The 23,273-nt window shown below is 37.1% G+C and overlaps 1 protein-coding gene across 4 annotated transcripts in view; it reads left to right on the top strand.

Annotated features, from left to right (window-relative positions):
- The window catches only part of KDM4C (lysine demethylase 4C), a 301,499-nt gene that overhangs the window by 33,018 nt on the left and 245,208 nt on the right, over positions 1-23,273 (top strand). For 3 of the 4 annotated variants that reach the window (XM_090131682.1, XM_031606168.2, XM_090131683.1), the window contains 3 exons: positions 1,034-1,209; positions 3,782-3,896; positions 14,027-14,220. In XM_090131682.1, the coding sequence (XP_089987808.1) occupies positions 1,034-1,209; positions 3,782-3,896; positions 14,027-14,220 (485 nt within the window). Of the gene's footprint in view, positions 1-1,033; positions 1,210-3,781; positions 3,897-6,820; positions 9,664-14,026; positions 14,221-23,273 lie in introns of those variants that run through there. The other variant, XM_090131684.1, reaches the window with a different exon arrangement.

Raw genomic sequence — 23,273 nt, 5'->3', positions numbered from 1 at the left:
TTCTCTCAGAACCCCAGGGTTCTGAGAGATCTATCATCTGACCTGATAGACTTATATACATTCAATTGCATGAGGAGGTCTATGGACTTGTTCCTCTGTTACAGTGGGATGGCATCAACTCCCCACACCCTCACCTATAGGTTCAGGGTCTTTGCAGACACGGGAAGACTGACCACCAGTGAAGACTGAGGCAAAGCACTTACTGAGCACCTCAGCTTTTTCTATGTCTGAGGAAGCCAGCTCTCCATTCCTTTTTATCAGAAGGGGAACGCTCTCCTTGGCCTGTCTCCTCCTGCCTATGTACATGTAGAACCCCTTTCTTGTTATCTTTCACATTTCTTGCCAAATTCAGCTCCATCTGTGCCTTGGCTTTCTTAATCCTATCTCTACACATGCAGACAACAGCCCTGTATTACTCCCAGGCTACACAACCCTGCTTCCACTTCCAGTACATTTCCCTCTTTTCCTTCAGTTTAAGTTGCAAGTGCTTGCTCAGCCATCGTGGTTGCCTGTCTCCTCTGCTTGACTTCTTCGGCTGGGGGATGGAGAGCTGTTACACTTGCAAAAAGGTGTCCTTAAGGAGTTGCCAACTCTGTTCTGTACCCGTGCCCTTAAGGACAGTTTCACAGGAGATCCCATCACCCAATTCCTTGAGCAGCTGGAAGTTTGCTTTTTATGTACTGAGGATAACAATTCTGTATTGTAGTGAGCAGTGCTTGTGCACTGTATTGTTTTCTGATTGTAAAGGATTTCTGTCCATTTGTGTTACATGTGTATGTTTGCACAGTTGCATGGTCTGAGTTGCTGTGGATTAGTGAGTTAGTACTTGTGAATTGAGCAATGGAGGATGATGTTGTAGCCATTTAAAGTTTCTGTACTGTCTAGGAGCACTTATATGATCATGTAGTTAAGTGTAACAGCTGATAAGCACTAAGTTCACCATGTGGGCATATTTGATTCTTTGGATTTTCCATAGTATTTGGAATTGGTGTGGCAGCTGTTGATATTCTGTATTTTTCACCCAAATTTTCAGGTTATCCCACCAAAGGAATGGAAGCCAAGAAAACATTATGATGATATTGAAGATTTGGTGATTCCTGCTCCAATTCAGCAGATGGTCACTGGCCAGTCAGGGCTCTTCACACAATATAACATTCAGAAAAAGCCAATGACGGTGAAGGAATTCAAGCAGCTGGCCAACAGTGACAAGTATGTATACATAGTCCTTGCTTAAAATGGCTAGTGTTTATTTGTTCCTATATTTTGATTTCTATTAAGTGTGGTGAGAGGATGATGGTGATTATTATTACTATTTTTTTAATGTACCTCACAGAAGTTTTTCTGTCTCTTTAGCTGTAGAAGCATATCACAATATGAATCTTTCTTCTGTCGTTCAAAGTGGGTGTTGCATATGTTGGAAATAAAGAAAGTGATCTAGAACACAGTTGTGCTTAGAGACCCTCCATGTACTCGGTATGGCAAAACAGCTATTAAGGAAGGAAAACGAGGTGCTGAAAAGGGCTAGGCGCTATACTAAAAAAGCTTCAGCTTGGTGAGTGAGGAAAGAGGGAAGTAGTAGAAGGAATACTTCCCTATTCCTTTTGCCAGTGTAAAACAATATATTCTACTTCAGTATTTCTCAAAAACTGGTGGAAAATGATTTTCGGATTGTGACATAAAGAATCGTTGAGAGAAAAGATATTTGAAAATAATCAGTTAGAGAAAGCAAAATAATACTGGCCTAGTTTGAAGGAAAGTTTATCTTGTTAACTAATTTAAGAAGCTAAAATGTATGGAGAGTAGCTGTTACCAAGATCAACAAAAATAATGAGATTAAGAGCTCTTGAAGGGGCTGCTTAGAAAATGTTCTGTAGTATCTATGCATGTGTAGAAGTGGAAAACTGATCTCTTTTTTTGAATTTAAAAATATCTGTACATTTATTTTTGTACTTTTTGTGAAAAATGTTATCACAAGAACTTTCTTTTCCCGATAAGTAGGAATGGAAGTCTGTTTTTTTAACTGTTTAAATTTATTTGTTCAGAACTGTTAGAGGAGAGAGTAAATAGAAAGTTATGTCAATTCCTATTATATATATTCATGTGTGATTGAAATGTGTATTTGATTAAGTCATGTAGAATGAGAATTTTTTAAAATAGATTCAAGAATGCTGAATAGCTGTGAAGGTTTATTATGTAGCACAATGCTTATGTATATTTTGTTCCTTATCAAGGAATGTATTTGGGAAGCATTTCTGATTTCAGTTTTTATATCCGTTTTATGGAAAGCAGTTTACAACGTCATAGTTAAAGTCAAGAACATTTGGGAGAATTTTTAATAAATTATTAGGTATGAGTCTCTCTCTGAGTATTTGTCACTGCTCCTGAGAAAATGTCACTTCCTGTGACACTGTTAATATTACTTATTTTTCTTAAGCTAGAGCTGGGACCTCTTATCATCTTATAAAAAAAGACTTCTATTCCTTTATGAAGAAAGCTTCCTTTTCCTTGAATATTGTGGTGATAACCCTTTCCTTTGGAAAAGAGGAAAGGACCATGAACCTCTGAATGAAAGTCATAGCTCCGTTTAAAACAGAGGTCTGTTTTAATGCTGTCTAATGCATTGCATCTTTTATTTGCTTAGGCATTCTCAATTTAAACAGTTAACCAGCATGCTTCTTCACCCTGTCTACAGGGAAATATGGACATACCTGCATTCCATAGTGGAGTTACTTGTTATAGTAACTGAATTTATGTATCCTTATTACTCAGTGTCAAACAAAAATACAGGCCGTTTTCTGGAGCCATATATTGAAAAATGATGGAAATAAAAACTCTCTTGCTAAAAATTAATTGTTTAGAATGTATATTGTTAACTGCTTTTCTTTGTTCTGTTTTATCACATGATGTACTTTGTTCATAGATATTCAGGGTTTCTTTCCAGTAGTTCAGCTGTAGTAAACAGGCAGTGCTAATGATAAACTGTTTCTCAGAGCTGCAGCAGTAGGAGAGCATGTTTTCTTTTCTAAAGACCAAAACATGGGAGAACAGAGTCCTGACAAAAAGAATCCCAAGGGAAAGGCTATTAATGAATGTTTTTTATGGTTGTATGCTAATGCTGTGTTCTCAGAAGATTTTCAAAGAGTAACCTTCTTAGATATATAAAGGTATGGTACCCTAAAGGGGAAAAAAGAAAGATCTCTTAAGTATTTTGTTTTCATTGCTTTAGAGAAGTTTTGCTATCACTGTTTGAAATGCTCTATCTCCTCTTGAAGTCTTTTCCTGAGGGAGGAGCAAGGAAGCAAAGCGCTGTTTTTGCCAAGCAGTACAGTTGCTTGGCAGAATTAGTTCATTTGAATTATTGTGAGATAGACTTGTGTAGGCCCTGCCTCTGTGTTTGCAGAGATAGTACTGAGGCAGGGAAATAATAAATGTCAGTTGTCAGAGAAGTGGCTCTTCCATGTATGTTTGTTACAAAGAACAGAAATAAAAAGAAAGACATTAGTATGAAAGCAGTTAGGAGGAGTTCTGTTTAGCTCCTGAAGATTGAAGAAAATGTATGGATGTGTATCTTCTACCACGCTAGCTGTCATGTATGAGGTTACATTCTGTGGTGAACTATGAAATGAGGAATTCAGGCAGGACAAGTAATAATTCTTCCTTTTCAGTGTATTTGAAATAAAGTGATCTTTTAGAATTCTCTTTGCAGGATCAGAAGCATAGTCCATTGTGAAGGTAGTTGTTGAAAGACTAGCTGAAATTTACCTTGCCTCTTCCTCTGCAGATACTGCACCCCAAGATACGTAGATTATGAAGATCTGGAGCGTAAATATTGGAAGAACTTGACTTTTGTGGCACCAATTTATGGAGCAGATATCAATGGGAGCATTTATGATAAAGTATGCGTAGCTTTTTATGAAGTTTATCTCTTCCAGCCTCCTCTGAAAGGGTATTATACTTAGAGCATACATTCTTGTTTAGTGTCTGAAAAATCTGTCTTTCTGAAATCTTTGTGTTACTCTCTTAAAAGACTCTAAGTAAGGTTGAAATTAACTGTACATCAGCAAGAACATTTCTGTAGGATACTGATACTTTTTCTTATCATGGGACTTCTTTCTTCAGCTGGAACTTTCCAGTGCTTTGAAACGCTTTACTTGAAATGTTTAATTCTTAACATTTCAGTATGCATCATATTTGTGTACCTATGTGGAAATTTAGTGATATTTTAAGTAAAATAAGTAGTACATCTGTTTCTCACCTTCATGGAGGAAAATGGATCGCATTACTTTATACATGTTGGGAATGTCTACAGTTTCTGTGAAATATGCTTGTGATTGCTCTATGCCTCTGAATTAAAATAAAGAGGAAGTGCATTTTAATGATTACTCATGAAGATGTCTATGAATTAAAAAGGACTAAACACATACTGTGTTCTGTAGAATTACAGTATATCAAATTGGTTATATAAACATTGGTTATGTAAAAATCAATATATTTATAAATATATTTTATATAAATAAAAAGTCTGAATATAGATTTTGATAGAATTATTGAAGGAATGAGATTTATTGAAGAAGTGCTAGCATTAAAAAGTAAGGAGGATTTACAAAATCATAAAGCAGAGTTTTATCCAAAAGAGTCTGTCTTATATACAGTTACAGGCTCCTGAGTTATTTCACGTTCTATGTAACTCCGTTCTCCAAACATTAAAAAAAAAAAGTAGAATTTCCCTGTGGCACATAGTCTAAGATGCTCCTAGTACTTCATATTTCTTCACAGAAGACAAATTGCTGGAATACTCTCTAAAGATACATACAGTCAGCCAAGATAGTTTTAGGCTGTTCAAGTTTTGTACTAGCTTATACGATCTTTTAAAGACAGATGCAAATGTCTACTGGTCTTTAGTTTAGAAAAAGCAGCAAGTCCAAATTCTGTTTCATGTCCAAACAGTTACATAAAAAAGTGATTAAGAAATAATTTAAGATTCTGATCTGGGCTGTTTCAGTGAAGAGCCACTTCAAGAGTAGGTGGTCTTGAATTGTTTCATTTTTGTATAGACAAAAATAGGGCACAGGATAACAGTGTTTGCTGTTTTGTGTCCCAGTAAATAAAAGCTTGCTCTTCTTTAATATTTTTTTCTCTTTTTCTTCCCTGTATCCCCTTTTGTCTGCCCTTTGATCCCCCTTTTGTCTCTCCTTTTGCCCTCTTTTCTCTCCCATATCTTTTTTATTGTTGACAGATGACATCTCATTCTCATCATACCAGTGTTTTACAAATATACACCTTATGACTGTGATTAAATGAGTATTTTAAAATAAAGAGAAATGTTAGTGAGAGGTAAAGTTGTTGAAGAAGGAGTAAACAGGCTGAACAATTAACGCAGCAGCCACTTCAGAGTGTACAATTCAGTGAAGTGTTAACAAAAAGAGGGAGTAATCTCTGGTATGAAAACTGTTGATGGGAAAATTGCAGGTGCCAGATTAAAATTTTTACCTCTCAGAATACTTTTGCCAAAGTTAATTTTGAGCCACTAGATGGTGTTCTTGGGCAACTTATATTTTTCACGTCTTACAACTGATAGTGCTAAGAAGGGATTTTTTTTCCTTTGATTTCAAATTAGAGATTGTTTTTCATATTCATTCAGTTTGTTTTGCTACTGCCATTTTTTGGGGGAAAAGGGTGAATATAGTTAGGTGCAGTATTCAGGAGAAAGAGAAAGGCAGAATTAATTTGGCATAAGAGCCTGAAACAAAAACGTGTGCTTGGTTTTTACATTATGCATTTTATACTAAACTGCGTGTTATTGATACAGAATGATGCATGTCTAGCTGGATTTCTAATAGAAAATAACAGAAATTTAGTGAAAATGTGATGTGTATGTGTGGTTGGGCTGTCAAAATTATTGAGAAGTATTTTTGTACTGCAAGCAATTGCTCTTTATTTTAAAAGTTTGCCACTTCCATTTTCTTGTCTGTATGATGATTATTTTTTTGACAAGTCAGTGCCTGAAGCTCAACCAAGTTTTGAGTTTTGCTATTTAAATAATTTAAGAAACAAGGTTTGTGGAATGCAGCATCTTAATAGCTGCTTAGATCATAGATTTTGTAGTTTACTTTTCTTAAATTAAGGAATGAAAGATTTTGAAGGATTTGGAAGAAGGGGCAAAGCTAAAAGTTGTGTTATGTAAAAGAAAAAAATTGAACAGTTATAAATACATGTTTTGAAATCTGACAACTGTTGTTGATGATTCAGAGTTTACTCTTGTGATATATAGATTTTTCTAGATTCTATCTTGTTCATAATGTATTTACATTTTTACAATAGTCTGTTGGTGTTGAACAGACATTATATCTTTGTTTGTAAGGAAATAATGTGAAAGAATAAATGTTTTGTATGCTGTATACAGCTTTATAGAAAATAAATTTAAGATAGTTGAATGTTTGCTTGAAATACTGTTCTGTGCTGAAGGCACTCTAATTGCTTTTATACCGAATTATACTGTTTTTCAGGAAAAAGACAATAAGAATGGCTCAAGAAAATAATTGAACTAACATAGATTATGAAGAACAGTATTTCTGTTGGAAATTGGATAAATGTTCAGGATTTTGTGTCTCTGTTGCTATCACTTCATCTGAACTTGAGTGAAAATTAGTAATCCTGACGGAACTTACAAAATCTACAATAAAGCACTAGTCTTTCTGGCTTCACTTGTTAAATTGATTCTTGAATTGAATATGGACACCAGTTACGACTGTTTTGGAAATTTAATTTTGAAGTGGTTATTATTATTTTTTAAAGTTATTTTAATAGATCTCTCTTGCTTGTAAGTTAGCCTGAATGTAAAGCCAACTTGAGCCTGCAGAACAGCTGCAGAAACCTGCTGTTCCTATCAGGAAGAGGAAGGAAAGAGTTCTTTTGTTTCTGATAAAGCTGTATTAATTCATCTATCAATTATAACTGTGAGTAAATTGGAGAGTGTGATTCATCTACTTTTTTCTATATAGTCTCTATCCTGGGAAACTAGTTAGACCTACTTCAACACCACACCCAGTTGAATAAATCACACTAGTAATTGTGGAGGCTACAAGTTTAATTGTTTTCTTGTGTGAGATAGTAGGAACTCAGACTTTTTTGTTGTTGTTTTCTTGGGGTCTTTTCTTTAGAAAATTTTTATTTGAAATCATACTTTCATGAGCAGGTAGGAGAAAATCTGTGAAACTCCTGTTTGAACTAATCTAGTAGCTAGGTAGAAAAAAATCCGTAATTTCAAAAGATGTTCCCAAGAAAAGTGACTTACAACAGCTCATAAAACATACCTGGATTAAGTGCTATGCAGTAAATTCTATTCATAGAGAAAAGTGAAGAAGTGGAAAAAGCATGCATAAATTTTGGCTTACTTCTTTCTCACCACTGTTTCAGCTTGCTGTCTTGAAGGCAGAATTTGCTTTCCTTTTCCTTCCCTTAGTTTTATTCTTCCAGATGCGATAATGCCTTCCTTCCCCCATACTTAAGCAGTAGGGAACACATTTGTTTAGTAGTATAGAGAGATTGATTCAGTTGAGTTTGCAGGTTAACAGTTGATTTGAGTTGTAGGTACATCTCTAATGTAATATTAGCTTTAGCATCTGATTTCCACTTGTATGCTTAACAGAGGAACTAACTGGATTTTAAAGCAGCACTTTAACATTAGCTGTAGAATTTGGTTTTGACAGTGAAATGAGTTAGGGAAGGAATGTGAGTTGTAACTTTATCTCAGACAGGGGAATGACAGGGTATAGCAATCTAGGGAGGTTCTTGGAAAGCATTGATGGCAACTTCCTGACTGAAGGGGTAGAGCAGCTGGTGAGAAAAGGTGGCCTTCTGGTAACTTAATCTCAAAAGGAAAGGCTTGTTACAAGTGTGAAAGTCTAAGGCATCCTTGGGCTGCACTAACAGTGAGGTGGTAGAGTTCTTAAGAGACAGCAAGACAGAAAGGAGGACCACAGTCCTGACTTTCAGGAAGCCACACTTAATCTCTTCAAAGAGGAAGAGACTTACAGGATAAAACCCCGGAAGAAAAGAGCCAAAGAAAGGTGGCTGATATTCACCCCCCTCCAAGCTCAAGAGTGGCAAGTGCCAGGTAGCAGAAAGTCAGGCAGAAATGCAAGAGGACATTTATGGATGGGCAAGGATCTTCTGGAAAAATTCAAAACTGCATAAACTGAAAGCATTATAGAAGGTTGGGTACAAGAACAGATAAGCTATAAGGGACACAGACACTGTTCAAGTATGGAAATGAGAAATCCAGAGCCCACCTAGAACTGAATATGGTGAGAAGTGTCAAAGGAATCAAGAAAAATTTCTAAAATATATGTGACAGAAGGTAAATGGGAAATACATGTCTGCTGCTGACTGTGGCAAGGACCCTGGTAGTACAGGACAGGCATGGAAGAGACCACATGCCTACTTTGCCTTAGTCTTTACTAATACTTTCAAAAATCCAGAGTACCAAAGATAGGACAGAAGTCTACTGTGTGGTAGTTACTCTTGGTGAAAAAGAATCAAGTTGATAAAACTTAAGCAAACCAGACATATATGCATCCTTGAGCTCTTATGGAAAGCACACATAAATGCTGAGAGCTACATGCTGATGCCACACTGAGGCCATTCAATTATATGTGAATGATCATGGTGTCTGGGAGAGATGCATGATGACTGGAGGAAAGATCTTACCTTCAGGAAGGGCAGGAATGAGGACTGAGAGAACTACATTGTCACTTAGCCTCACCTTCATCCCTGAGAACCTGATGGAACAACTACCAATTCTGGAAGCCATTTTGAGGCACAGGAAGAGCAGGAAAGGTTGTCCATCACAAGAAGTCAGCATGGATTCATCAAGGGGAAGTCATGCTTCACCAGCTTGTTAACTTTCTTGACACTTGACATAGTGGCTGGCTTGGTAGATGAAGGGAAAGCACTGGATATAGCATAACTTGACTTCAGTAGGGCTTTCAACACGCTCTGCCATAAGATCCTCATGGAAGCTGAAGTTAGGATGATGAAAGAGTAAGGATTTCAAAATTGGCTGATTGGCCAGGCCCTGCTGGTGAGATCAGTGGGCCTTGTTGGGAGCCAATAGCTAGTGATTGTTATGCTAAGGTACAGTTATACCTAACAGTCAGTATTAGATCCAGTTAATGATCTGGGCAGTATGGCCTAGGAAATAACTACCCCAGGCATATGGAATACATCTTGGAGGCTGATCAGCTGGAAAGCAGTGTGTCAGAGAAGGCCATGGGGAGCTCTGGTGAATCTATCTGAATATGAACCAACAACATACTCTTGCCCCAGAGAAGGCAAATGTTATCCTCAGCATACTGTTAAGGAGGAGTGACACCTGCAGGTTTCTGAAGGGAGGCAGTCTTTCCCATCTGCTCTCAGCAGGTGAAGCAACTCACCTTTTAGGAAGAACTACTGGTGATATGTGGACGGTTGGACTGGATAAGCTTGTATGTCTTTTCCAACCTTGATGATTCTATGATTTTATGATGTTGAGTACTGTGTCTAGTCTTAGACTCCACAGAAGAAGAGAGAAGAGTACAAGTGCACAAGAGTCCAAAAAGGACCACAGATGAAGGGACTGGAACATATGCTGAGAGAGCTGAAACTGTTCATTCTGGAAAAGAGGTAGCTCATTTGTATATATAAATAGCTGAAGGGAGAGTGCAAAGAAGGTGGGGCTAGGCTCTGTTCAGTGATACCAGTTCTAGAGTTAGTGAGTGCAAACTGACATGCAGGAGCTTCCATCCGAATGTCAGGAAGCACTTGTTTATTATGAGTGCCACTGAGATTGCCCACAGAGACTGGACTCATAATGCTTGTCAAGACAGTCTTACTGATTCTTTTGTGGACTGACTACTTCATGTGTCTTTTATGGCATTCTTTATAGTAGGGGATGGTGGAAGCTACTGGGTAGCTTAATGAGGAGGCAAGAACTACAGGAACAGTGACTGTTACTGTGACAATAAGAATACAGGAAAACTGTGTATAAGAATTATGTACAAAAATACAGGAATGAAGTTTAGAATTAACTTCTGGTAATGGGTGATAATGGGTGTAGATGAGTTCTCAGTGGTCACAGTTTATGTTATTTTGGAAAAAAAAAGACAGCGAGTAAGGATGTTTGCAAGAAATGGTAGAAACTGAGAATGAATGTGGCTGAGCATGAAATGTGCCTGATTTTCTTCCTCAGTCTACCTCAAAACCACAAACCTGATTTTGCCTAAATGTTTCTATTATGTGGTCAGATAAGCCGAACTCTTATCTCTCAGGAGGATCATGTATGTGCACTCTGTATTGACGTCAAAAAGTAGTCCCACTGCAAATCAGTACTTTTTAAATGTAGCAATTTCTGTGTGTTTTAGCATGTGATAACTTGAAATGTCATTTCTGTGTATGATCTTCTCACAGTTGAGATCAATATGAGCGTTCATTCACTTACACATTTGTTTTAGCATCTATTTCCACAGAGAATCCACTAGCTTCTCTTATTTTTTCCACCCTTAAAAAACGTGCTGCAAAAGTAAGAGTCATATCTAAAAAGTTACTGAGAAGAGAAAAAGTAGATCAAATACGTGTTTACTGTGCAGAAATTCTAATCATAGCATTTTCCTATTTCATTCTTATGCACCTTCAAGAAGCAATAAAAACATGGCAGGCTTTTTAGTATATTCATGACTGTGAGTGGGTGAGTGCGTGGACTGAGGAGTGGGTGACCAAGCACAGATTTTTCTGCATGGTTCTCCTACTCTCCTTCGCTCTCTCTAAATCAGTTTTGTTTTTTTTTTTAAACTCCTATTATGTGAGCTTTTACAGTCAGTCATAGAGACATTTTAATCCTAGTTGTACAAGAAATGTATTGTTTGCCATATTAATATTGAAGGGAATCCATTAAACACTGAAAAATGGTTTTGTTTATTAGCATATATAGGTACAGAAACCACACTCATAAAAATAGAATATCTCAGACTGATATGTATCAGGGAAGTGCAAAGAACTGTATTGTGTCACTACCACAATTACTTTAAAAATGGAAAATGAATAGAAAATGATTTTGTTTGAAGCCTATTCTTTTCTGCATAGAGATCGTCACTATGAAAAAAACTCCCTAATTTCAGTTTTTTTTTTTTTTTTTTTTTAAACCAAAGTACTGGAAGCCACTTCTTTTTTTTGTCCTTGAGAACAGAATGGGTCAGCTTCTTTTGAGCTGTGTTTAGGTATTTATGAGAGCCACTTGTGAGGCATTCCCTTTTATCTACATACTGCCTTACAAGCTGGTTCAAACGCTATTAAAAGAACTATAAAAACTCATGACAGTAATTTACAGATAGTCTGAACCATCTAAAAAGTTAGCAAAGATTGGAGTTTTTTTACATAACCTGCTGCCTATAACTTGTACCGTTTCTCTGAAGAAATGCATCATAAGTCTAATGTGCTGTGGCAGAGACAAATAAGTTGTTTCACATCTGTATTTCTTTGTTGTAGCAAATGGAGAAAAATACACTGTTTTTTAACTCCCCCCTCTCCCCCCCCAATGTTGAATTGTACAGTACAAGTGTACCACAGAACATGGTACTGTATAGAAGTGGTTCAGAAGAATACAGATTGCATGTATTCAAACATCTGTCACTGTAAGTGTGGATGCTAGAAATACGTTCTTTACACTTTACTTACAGTCATTATAAAACAGTATTGAGATATAGTACAGAATAAATATTCAATCCTTTCCTTACATTGAGTACAGTATGCCTAAGTGTTCTTTTTTTTTTTTTCCATGTGTAAGAAGCTTCACTGCTGGGTCAAAGAATATGAATACTATTCATCTAATAATGGTTATTAAATATAATATACCCTTCTAGAGTATACTTTAACTTTTTGAAGTATGATTATATGTTGACTTGCTGAACTACAGGTCCTATGCTGTTTTTGTTCTGCATTGCAATTCTGATGCCTAAAAACAGCCTCAGAACTATGGCAAAAGACTGACTCAATATTTTAAGTGGAATTCATGTAATTATTTTGCGTAGTGTTTTGAAATACCAGAAAAAGGTACATCTAAGAGGTAAAGTAATAGATTTAATAATAATTTGTAGTAATAACTTGCATTAACCTAAGCATAAAATAGTTAAGGAATGTAGAAATAATTAAAATGAACCACAGTGATCCTGGAATTTAAACCGATTTCAGTGAACATTTCCTCAAAAACAAAAGCTTCTGTAGTTTGTCTAGAATGGCTATTAGGAAATGAAAATAGGTTATGCATCTTGATTATAGGGGTTTTGGATCTTGTGTTTTGTGTTAGGTGTGTTGAAGCAGCCTTTTTCTCCGTAGGAGGATTTGTGTTCTTTTCAGGGACAAAGCACTAACTGTTTGCTTGGTGTTTGGTTGTGACTTAACTGAAGATGAAAATATGTGAAATAAAAAGACAGTTTATTCTTAATTTTGTCTCTTAGCTATCACTTAGTTCTTACTAATTTTAGTAAGAGGAGGGTAAGATGTCTGGATGTTATGATTGGAAAAACTTTATTTGTATTAAAAATGGTGACTGGAGAAATGAATTTTAAGTGGTAAAAAGCCCACCTGGTCCTGTTAAGCAGATGAATAATACCTCTGGTGAAACCTTTAATCTGCAAATTGCTGGAAGGGTATTCTGATTCTTGTTTGTTTTTGCCCTCTGTCAGAAGGAGGATACTGCCTAGATTAACAGTTGCTTTTTTTTTTTTCTCATGTTCGTTATGTTCCATTATGCCTCCGAGGTTAAGTCATTGCTTTTATTTTGCCATATTAATTTGTTTCTCCAAGTTGACTGTGCATAATCTGTGAACAGCAGTTAATTTTGTGAGATTTTTTTTCAATCAAATAAGTAAATTAATTTGAAGAATAATTAGTTAAAGTTGTTTCTGCAAATAAACTTTATATCTGACAGCTCTATTGCCTTGCTGGTGACTGAGTTCTAGATTTGAAAGGTAGAGATTTTACCAACATCTACTACTTGGATACATATCTGCATTTAATTCTCTTTGATAGTGCTTACCATAAATATATTTTTTACACATGTGCCTCTATGTCACATAAGTGCAATGAGAGCACATGAGAGCAAAAGCTTTCATTATAACAAATTGATTTATTTATCTGGAATGAACTCATTCTGGTACACATAACTCCTTTCTATGACTCCCAGGTGACATAAGGGTAGCCCTTCTTCATAGGTGAGGTCATCAATGCAGGCAGTCAAATATGGTGTCTGAAGGATTCAGCTGAACTTCATATGGAAGTCTTCCCTCAAGGAGCTAATGATTGCTGTTACAGTGAAGTCTGATCTCTTTCTCTTCAGTTTTCTAGCTTTGATCTTTCTTACACTGACTTTTACACACTGTATTACCTGAAATTGGAATTATGTTTTGTGAATCTGAAATACAATGAAAGCTACATGTGTGGCTTTTAGTACACAAACTTTAGGCAACAATGGGAGGAAAACGTCTGAAATCCCATGAAATTACCAGATTTCTTCTGTGTCATGCGGTCCATTGTTATGGTTATAGAAAGATCTGACGTGATTGTTTTAGTTTTTATGGCTTCTTCAGAAAACTGGTAAACTTATATAGAAAAATAACAATTTAAAAGCATATTTAAAATATTTTGTAAGTAAAAAGCATAGGTATGCCTAGTGACATATAGCTACCAACTCATTATAGACTTTTGTCTGCAGCTGTTATTTCTGTTGTGTATAGTATTTCAATATGTGTCAAGCTTGAAATATTAAATGTTAAGCTCATATCTATCTATCTTTTGTGTTCTTTGCTGTAAACATCTCAGGCTGATCTAAATTCTGCTAAGGACAAAACAATTTTTTGGGGGTAACTTCAAGAGTCTGATGAAGTATTTATAAATTTTACTTATCTACGGTCTTTTGAAAGGCTAGATAAAGCATGTATTTCACAAAAGATTATTTTATTAATTTATTAATACACCTGTTATGTATCTTTTTCAGGGTATTGAGGAATGGAATATTGCTCATCTTAATACAATACTGGATGTTGTAGGAGAAGACTGTGGAATTTCTATTGAGGGTGTAAATACCCCATATCTGTATTTTGGCATGTGGAAAACAACATTTGCATGGCACACTGAAGATATGGATCTCTACAGCATTAATTATCTCCATTTTGGGGAGCCGAAGTCATGGCAAGTTTTACTTTTTCTAGAAGTTTATTTATCTGTGTGTTTAGCTGACTGAAACAAGCAGTTGGGGTGCAAATGCTTTACTCAAAAGCCAAGACAGCATTCTCAGCTAAGAAAAACAATGAAATGAGAGGTCTGTGATATAAAGAACATTGGAGTAATGTACTCTTCTGTTTAAAAGAACAAGGCTAATAAGTAGAGCTTATGTGAGTTCAAAAGAAATAGGTTGTAATGATTCCATTTGAGAAGTTTAGAGTTGACAAATCCAAGGATATTTGAAAGAGCTCTTGTAAGGCCTCTAAGAAATCAATTTTTGGTTCAATTTATTTGGATCTGATTTGTCTTTTGGGACTGCTTACAGGTTTTTGTATTAAAGATGCATTTAATTGCTTTTTTTTTTTTTTAAATCAGAATCTTCTTATTCAGTGTTACTCAGGCCCAGTAGCAAAGGAGGTTCAGCACTGACACACTTCCTGAATAGGAAGTTTCTGCTATCCTTTCCACTTCACATTTTTAATTGAAGAGCCTTTTGTTTGAAAGAGGGATAAGAAAGTGAATATACACATAGACTGTGGTCTTCTGTGTATGTCTTAAAGCACAAGGGAGAAATGTTTTCCTGCTGCTAGTAAGATTTTTTTTTTTCTCTCCCCAAAATACGTGTAGAAGAAATAGCAGTGGACAGTAATTTCCTTTTCTGAAAGAAAATAGCCCATATTGTTTCAGGATGTTGCACTAAAGTTCACTGACAGTTTTAATCAGAGGTTTATTTAATGTTATATACTTGCTGGAGGAATGCTGCAATAATTTATACTAATGCTGTTACTGTATTCAAATGTTCTTGTGTTAATATGATTTTAGCATATTCCTTCAGAGAAGTAGAGGAATTGCAGCTTATGTGTTCTTTTAAAATTAAAGCTGAGTGAACTGACATGTGCTTTCTTAAGGAAACCAAATGAAACCTTGGTGAAAAATATTATATTAAAAAGCATTATAGTGTGTTTTCTCTGAGTTCTGAGAGTAGCTTCCACCTGAAATCCCAGGTGAGCTTTTGCAGGCAGCTGCTAAATCTGACTGCTGTGATTGTCTTTATGGATTTTGGAGCTTTCTCCAGTGGTTAGGCATAGATAGTCTTCCATTTCTTCTTATTCTCCATGCACCTCATCAAGAGGCAGGCAAACAAGTACATATTATGTAGCATATACTCATTTCCTTCATTGACTGCTTCATTTGAAACACAGGAAGTATGTCAGGTAACCATTAGTGAAGTCAGGATTATGGTTATTTTTCTGTCTACGTATGTATATATTTGTGTAATTTGTATGCTTGCTTTATAAGTTACTTTTTACCTGCAGAGAAGTCCTAAGGATAGGCAATAATTTGAGAGGAAGAAATGAATTAATACAATTCAGAAGCCTTGAAATAGAACAGTATGAGGGGAGAAGAGAAGGATGTTCTGAGGAAAGATTTGAGAGGAAGAAAAACAGCATCTGCTGTGATTGCTTGCTGCCAGGCAGAATTTTTCCTGCAAGTTTTCCTTTGTGTCTTTTTTTTGTTTGTTTCTGAGGGGAAGGAAATCTTGAAGACTACCTCATTTAACATCACTGTTTCTTATAAGAACAGTCTTATTACCAAGAATAACCATTGGCATGATTTCCCTAATTTGTTATTCCAGTTTGTTGTTTGCATGTTTCATAATGGTATCTCAGAGCTGTGGATTCACTCTGGAAGTTTCTTCACTCTGCTATTTCTTGTTAAGTATATTCATTATTTTCTGTTGTAATTATTATTTCAGGTTTATAGGTCTTGACTGAAGATTTTTTTAATGTAAGATTTGAGGAGTTTGACATATTCAAATATTGAACTGCTCTTTGACATTAATGCTTCACCTAACGCAGTTGTTAGTTAGTAGTAGAATGTTAGCCTGTTGGTATGTGTGCTATATCCATGCATAAAATAAAGATAGCGCTTCAATTTGCATTATAAATTTATAAATGACTAAAATCTGCATAAGTTATTTGCATTTTGGAAATTATTTCTTGCTGTATTAAGTATCTGAAAGCAGTGCTTACTTGTGGTGCTATTTACCTGACTGATACAAAAAAAGTGGTGTAAATAGAATTTTTTTTGCCTTTCTAAAGGTTGAGATGTAAACATTCTTGAAGAATATTAATTACAGACATGCAAAAATGATTATTAAGCAGGTAGTTATTTTCAGGGCACTGTGGAAGTTTCAAACAGGAAAATAATTGGAGTACTCTTTTCTTAAGAGAAAATAAGTGGACAGCATGTTTAGTTTTTTTTTTTTTTTTTTTTTTTTTTTTTTTTTTAGAAAGTAGTATTTTTAAAATTGTGCTCCTTTTGTTCCCTTTTTGAGTCTGATGGTGGGTGGAGATTTTAATTCTTTTCCACATAAAGAATTACAGTTTGTACTTAATTTTTAAAAGGAAGAAACTATAAACCTGTGGTGTAATTCAGACAGATCATATGTATTAATCTGTGATTTTTTCTGTGACATTTCATTTGCACTTTACTTCCTGGCCTAGAAATGACAAGAGACAATACATTATTTAAAAAAAAGAGAAAATTGCTTAGTTGTGCAGCTCATACATTGCAGAACACCTTGCAAGGATTATCGCTCATAAAATAAAGATGAATATGTGCAACAGAAATGAAAGATTTTTAGTGATAATGTCAAGAAAAGGACTGGTTTCTTAAGGAGAGACCTTAGCTAAATTAGATTAAGTATCACTATTGTAAGAGAATCTGTGATGACACTCAAAGCATGTGGGTTAGATTTAGAAATTCTGATTTGGGGAGGTTGGTGGAACCAGGATGGTGAGAACACTGATCTCAAGATTGCCTCAACTCCTTTCATGGGCTACTTTAATGTTGCCTCTTGACTACTGTAGCTGTTACTCTATTTTTATAGATTCGCTAGTGTAGAATGTGTACCAGTATGTGTTACATCTGCCTTGGAAATGTTGTTCCATGTTATGGGCTATGAGACACATTAAAACATGATTTCACATGAAAGCTTTCATATTTTGAATATCCACAGCAAAGAGATAGTAATGGGGTTAAAGTACCGTGGAATGAAACAGGTGGTGCTGTGATGCTATTAATACTGAGAAAGTTGTAGCCAAAAAGTGGTGTTGAAGGGATGGCATTGTCAGACTAGCTCTAATACTATAGATAGAGTCTCTTTTAACCTGGTTTTGATGGTGTCTTCTGGAGCATCATAAATAGGGTTTTCAGTGTGATCAGTAGGTGACAAAGACTGGTGAGAATTGGGCCAGGTGAAACAAAGTTCAGCATGGGTAGAAAAGTGCTGTTAACTTTTGTAAGTCATGCATACCATTTACAGAACTGGCATGTTTCCTATTAGTGTTGTATGTCTCAGAAAAGTAACAGATAAAATTACAGTGATATGAGATATTTTAACATGAAGTGGGAGTAATCTGCAAAACCCTCCCTGATAGATGGGAAGGTGGTTATGATCAAGTAAGGAGAGGATCAGCCACATTTACTTTAAAATTATTAGAAAAGGAGCAGAAATAAGACTGTCAGGAAACATAGGGGTAGCTGTAATCAGAATTCTGACTGTAAAAAGGTAGCTATAATCTGTCAAGCTTGTCAGCACTGTTTCTTGTTCTTGAAACTGATCACGTATTTGGAAGCTATGATGTTCTCCATGAAAGTGCAGGTATTTCCAGTTTCTATCTAATTCTGTATAAAAATGAGGAGAGGCTGTTAGAGCTAGTATTGTTCAGCTCAGAGAAGAAAAGGCTCGGGGTAGATCTCGTTAATGTACAGAGGTTGCTTTAAAAATACTGCCTCCTGTTTATTTCAGTGGAAGCTACAACAGATACAAAGAGCACAATAGCACTATTTAGTAAAACAAATTCTAGCTACAAAAGACTAGTTTTAAACATTGTCACCAGTATTAGATGTGCTTTTTTCACCAGCAGTGAATAAGAGCCTGCATGCCACACTTGTAAAAATCTGCACCAGTGGAGGTGACCCACTGTCACCACTGTTGAAATGTACCTCCCACTGCCTTACTGTGCACACATCTGCTGTTTGGTCTCTATAAATATTCAGCAAGTATCCATGAATGTCAGTGGGTGCAGTGCCATTTTTTCCCATGTGGTGGAATTCAATCATAGAATCACACTACCATAGAATGATCTGGGTTGAAAAGGATCACAAAGATTATCTATGTGTGCAGGGTTGCCAACCACAGTAACACACCTTTGTTTCATACCAGATGTATAAACAATGAATATACCGATATTATAATTAAATATACAAGAATATTAGGCTAAACAGATTATCACACTAAAGAAGAATGGATGGAAAGCTTACCTTTGTCCTGGGCTCACTGAGAAGATTCCAAGATGAGCAATCTCCAAAAGAGATCCTTCCCCACTGTTAGTCAGCTCTTAAATAGGGTCTAGGAGAGGTGGAGCCAGGCTCCACCCCTTCCAATAGCACAGGAGAATTGTCTTCACCTTTGCTCCCAGAGCTGTCTCATTGCTCACCTCAGCTGGTCAATCAGAGGTTCAGGCTGTGATTCTGCAGTTCCCATACACCATAAAAGTTTCATGAGCCACCAGAAGAAAGTCCAAGAAGGCAGTTCAGGCAGACAGGTAATAATGGACAAGTAGAAGGCTGAGGTACTCAACAGCTATTTTTTCTGTAGTCTTCACATGCTGTCACCCACTCTTAACACACAGTCTTCGAGCAGGTTTGGAAGGTGGGAACTGGAGGTGCAATGTCCCTTCCACTGTAAGTGAACATCAAGTTTGCAACCACCTGAGGGACCTGAACATCCCTAAGTCTCTGGGTCCTAATAAGATGCATCACAGAATCCCGAGGGAATTGGCTGAAGCAGTTGCCAACCCTCTCTTAATTATGTTGGAAAAGTCATAGCAGTCAGAACTAGTCCCTGGAGACTGGAAAAAAAGCACTGTCATACCCATATTTAAGAAGAGTAGAAAGGATGGCCCAGGAACTCCCAGCCTGTTAGCTTCATTTCTGTGTCAGACAAAATCATGGAGCAGATCATTCTGGAAGTTATGTTAAGGCACATGGAAGAGAGGGAGATGATACAATCAGCACAGCACCACCGAACAATTCCTGCCTGACCAACCTTGTGGCCTTCTATGGTGGCATAACTGTGTCACAGGTCAAGGGGGGAGCCACTTCTGGGACTTCAGTAAGGCGTTTTACACAGTCCCCCATAACATCCTTCTTTCTAAATTGGAAAGATGGATTTAATGAGTGGACTGTTCAGTGGATGAAGAACTGCTTACAGGTTTGCGCCCAGAGAGCAGTGGTCAGTGTCCAGAGTGAAGAATGGTGTCCCTCAGGGGTTGGTGCTAGAACCAGTGCCCCTTAATATTTTCATCAGTGACACTGATGAGTGCACTCTCAACAGGTTTTGCGGTGACACCAAGTTTTGTGGTGTGACTGATACATCTGAGGGAGGGTGATCCCATCCAGAAAGACCAAGACAGGCTTGAGCGATGGGCCCAGGAGAACTTCATTAGATCCAACAAATCCAAGTGGAGGGTCTTGTACCTGGTCATGGCAGCCTCCGCTATCAATACAAGCTGAGAAATAAAAGGATTGAGCATAGCCCTTCCAAAAAGGACTTGGGGGTACTTTAGTGGATGGGCAGCTGGACATGAGCCAGCAATGTGCCCTCGCAGTCCAGAAAGCTAACTGTATCCTGGGCTGTATTAGAAGGAGCATGATCAGAAGATCAAGGAAGGTGATTGTGCCTCTCTGTGCTGGTGAGACCTCACCTGGAGTACTGCATCCAGATGTGGAGTCCTCAGGACAGGAGAGAACTGCAAGGGCATGTCCAGAAGTGGGACACCAAAATGATCCAAGGGATGAAACACGTCTCCTGCGAGGATGGGCTGAGAGAGCTGGGGCTGTTCAATCTGGAGAAGAGAGAACTCTGAGATGACCTGATAGGGGCCTTTCAGTATCTAAAAGGGGACTGCAAGAAAGAAGAGGGCAGACTCTTTAGCAGAGTCTGCTGTGACAGAACAAGGGGAAATTGCTTCAAGCTAAAAGAGGGGAGGTTTAGACTTGATAAGGAATTCTTTTTTGATTTTTTTTTTTTTATGGTAAGAGTAGTGAAACACTGGAACAAATTGCCTAGAGAGGTGGTGGGATGCCCTGTCACTGGAGCCATTCAGGGTCAGGCTAGATGGAGCTCTGAGCAACCTGATCAAGCTATGGATGTCCCTGTTCATTGCAGGGGATTTGGACTAGATGACTTTTAAAGGTCCCTTCCTCACCTGACAGCCACGACTTTCCAAATATGATGGAGAGCGGCTCGGCAACCACCTCAGCCAGCTCCTTCAGAACCCTGGGATGCACGCCATCCGGCCCCATAGACTTGTACGCCTTCAGTCTCATGAGGCAGTCTTGGACTTGTTCTGTCCTCACAGTGGAGGGGGATTTACCACTCCGGTGACCAGGGCGTGGTCACTGCAGCCCAGCCTGCCTCCAACCTGAATGCCTGTAATGTGTAATTCTGTGATTCATACCCACTTCCATGTCAGACACCATTTTGACAGACTTCCCCTCTGCTGCCTTCTGCTGCATAGCAACAAAATGTAATAGGATGTTGGTGGGAGGATTCAGCCTCTACCACCATACAACCAACATGCACCTCTGATGTTGGGGGGCAAGATAGTAAAATAGGAGGCATTACTTTCAGAGCAGCCCTCATGTATAAATATCAGAAGGAAAGGCGCTAAGAAGATGGAGCCAGGCTCTTTACATTGGTGCCTAGTGACAGGAGAAGAGGCAGTTGGCACAAATTGACACAGAGGAGGCTCCATTGGAACATCAGGAAGTACTTTACTGTACAAACAAGTGAGCATTGCATGTGTTGTCCAGAGAAGTTGTGGAGTCTCCTCCTTGGAGATTTTCAAAAGCCTCCTGAACATGGTCCTAGGCACCAGATGGCCACCAGAGGTTGCTTTCAATGTCAGCCTTTCCTGATGGAAGGATCAGACTACTGCAGATTCCACCTTTGTAGCTTCAGTAGAATTATGAATTTGAAAACGTTACCACAGTAGTGATTCCATACTAGAAAATGTAACTGCTTTGACTCTGACGTCTAGAACAATGTTATTCATGTGGCAAACATTTAATTACTTCCTGAGGCGTGACAGGAAGATAACCATAAACCTTCAGAAAGCGGACTAAATTTTAAACTTACATCAGTTCTAGTGATGTTGCGGTGTAACTGTGTCCGGTTTTTTTAAAATATTTTTTAATACATTTTTCAGTGAAAGTTTATGGCTTAGTGATTTTACAGACATACATAGCTGTGCATTTAATTTTATTAAAATGTTAGGTTGTTAAATTTATAACTGTAAATGATTTGAGGTGAATCTATTTTGATTTAACTTCATAAACTGCTTTACCATGTCTGTATTGTGGGCAAATCAAATTTTATTTAGTGTTGTGGGTTTTTTCCTTTTGTCCTGGACATTAGAGGAGACGCAAGGCAAATCAAGAGTGGAAGTCAGTGTATGACTGACAGTTTATAGAATTTTGTGCTGATCCTTGCACTACTGACTCATTGGAAATCTCTTTGTTTGTCTAACCCTGTGCATTTTTTAATGACAAATAGAGGTCTCATTTTCTCCTCTTGGAAACAAGGAACTTGTCATCTCATAGTTGTTCTCAGAAGCTATTAGAGCCTGCATTTTCCATCTTGGAAATGATACTAAAGAGTCCTTGGAAAAAGAAAAGCAAAGTTTATTTCAGAGATCTTTGTATTCGTGTCTTACCATCACTTAGCTCCACTGCTTTCCTTGCTGTGAAAATAAAATTCACTTTCTGTGGAAACGCACTAAATTGAAAGCATGTGACTCATTCTAGCAGGGTATCCTAGGCTGTCACACAGTGACAGCTGTGCGATTCATAGAACATATAACAGGTATTAGTGATTGTTGACATTCTTTGTAGCCAGTGAGGACAGTTGTCCTTTTTCTTCCTTGCAGTACAGATTCCCAGAGTGAGGACTTAGATTTTAGTTTGTATCTTGAATTCTTCCTCATGCTAGAATTTCATTGGTGATAACTTGGAGATAGACGCTTTTTATAGAGAGAAAATGAATGCTGGTGGATGCAGAACATTTGAAGTTAAATAGTTGGTATATGTCAGACTGAAAAGTTTTTGAGTCTCCAAAGAAATACAGCTTAAGACTACATTATTAAGAATTTTGACTTCTGATGACTATTTTTTTCATATTAAATACTATTTGTGTGAAAATTGACGATACACTGTCTTGCTTTTCTACTTAATTAAAGACAGTATAGATGGATATGTAAGTACATATCATGTCTTTGCACTGAGTTGAGGTAAAACAAGACTTAATTCTGATATAGACAGAAAATAAGATCAGTGATTTGTTTTTAGCTACATTATGCAGGATGTTTTCAAAAAAATTGTATGTTGAATTTTGTTTCAGGAAGCACAGTTATATTAATGTAATTTTACACCTCATTTTTCTAAATCAGTATTCTCATACTCCTATGTTAAAAATATGACAGTTTTCTAACTTAATTTAACAAAGAGAAACTTTACTGCTAAGTTACTGTTTGAATTTAGTTAATGTTAAAATGAACATGGCAGAACATTGCCAACATTCTTAATGTAAAGACATTTTAATTGCACATAACTGCATTTGTTTAATTTTATTAACATTGTTTAGAAGATGTACAACTGGACTTATGGAAATTCAGGTTGCTCTGTGTCATGCTTTGTGGCTTCTTGGATGTTTTTCTCCATAGAATGCGGGAGAACATTTCAGACAGTGGAATAGAAATCGACTAATCATTTCTTCCCCGATTGTTCAGGGATATTAGGAAGAATGTCTTCTCAGAAAGAGTGGTTAGACATTGCAGTGGGGTGCCCAGGGAGGAGGTGGAGTCATTGTCCTTGGAGGTGTTTAAGGAAAGGGTAGATGTAGCACTTAGGGATGTGGCTTAATGGGCAGAACTGGTGGTAGGTGGATGGTT

Source organism: Phasianus colchicus, chromosome Z, assembly GCF_987193195.1.
Source record: "Phasianus colchicus chromosome Z, bPhaCol1.hap1.1, whole genome shotgun sequence".
NCBI lineage: Eukaryota > Metazoa > Chordata > Aves > Galliformes > Phasianidae > Phasianus > Phasianus colchicus.
Note: the sequence above shows the minus strand (reverse complement) of the source record. Positions and strands in the feature narration are given on the sequence as shown.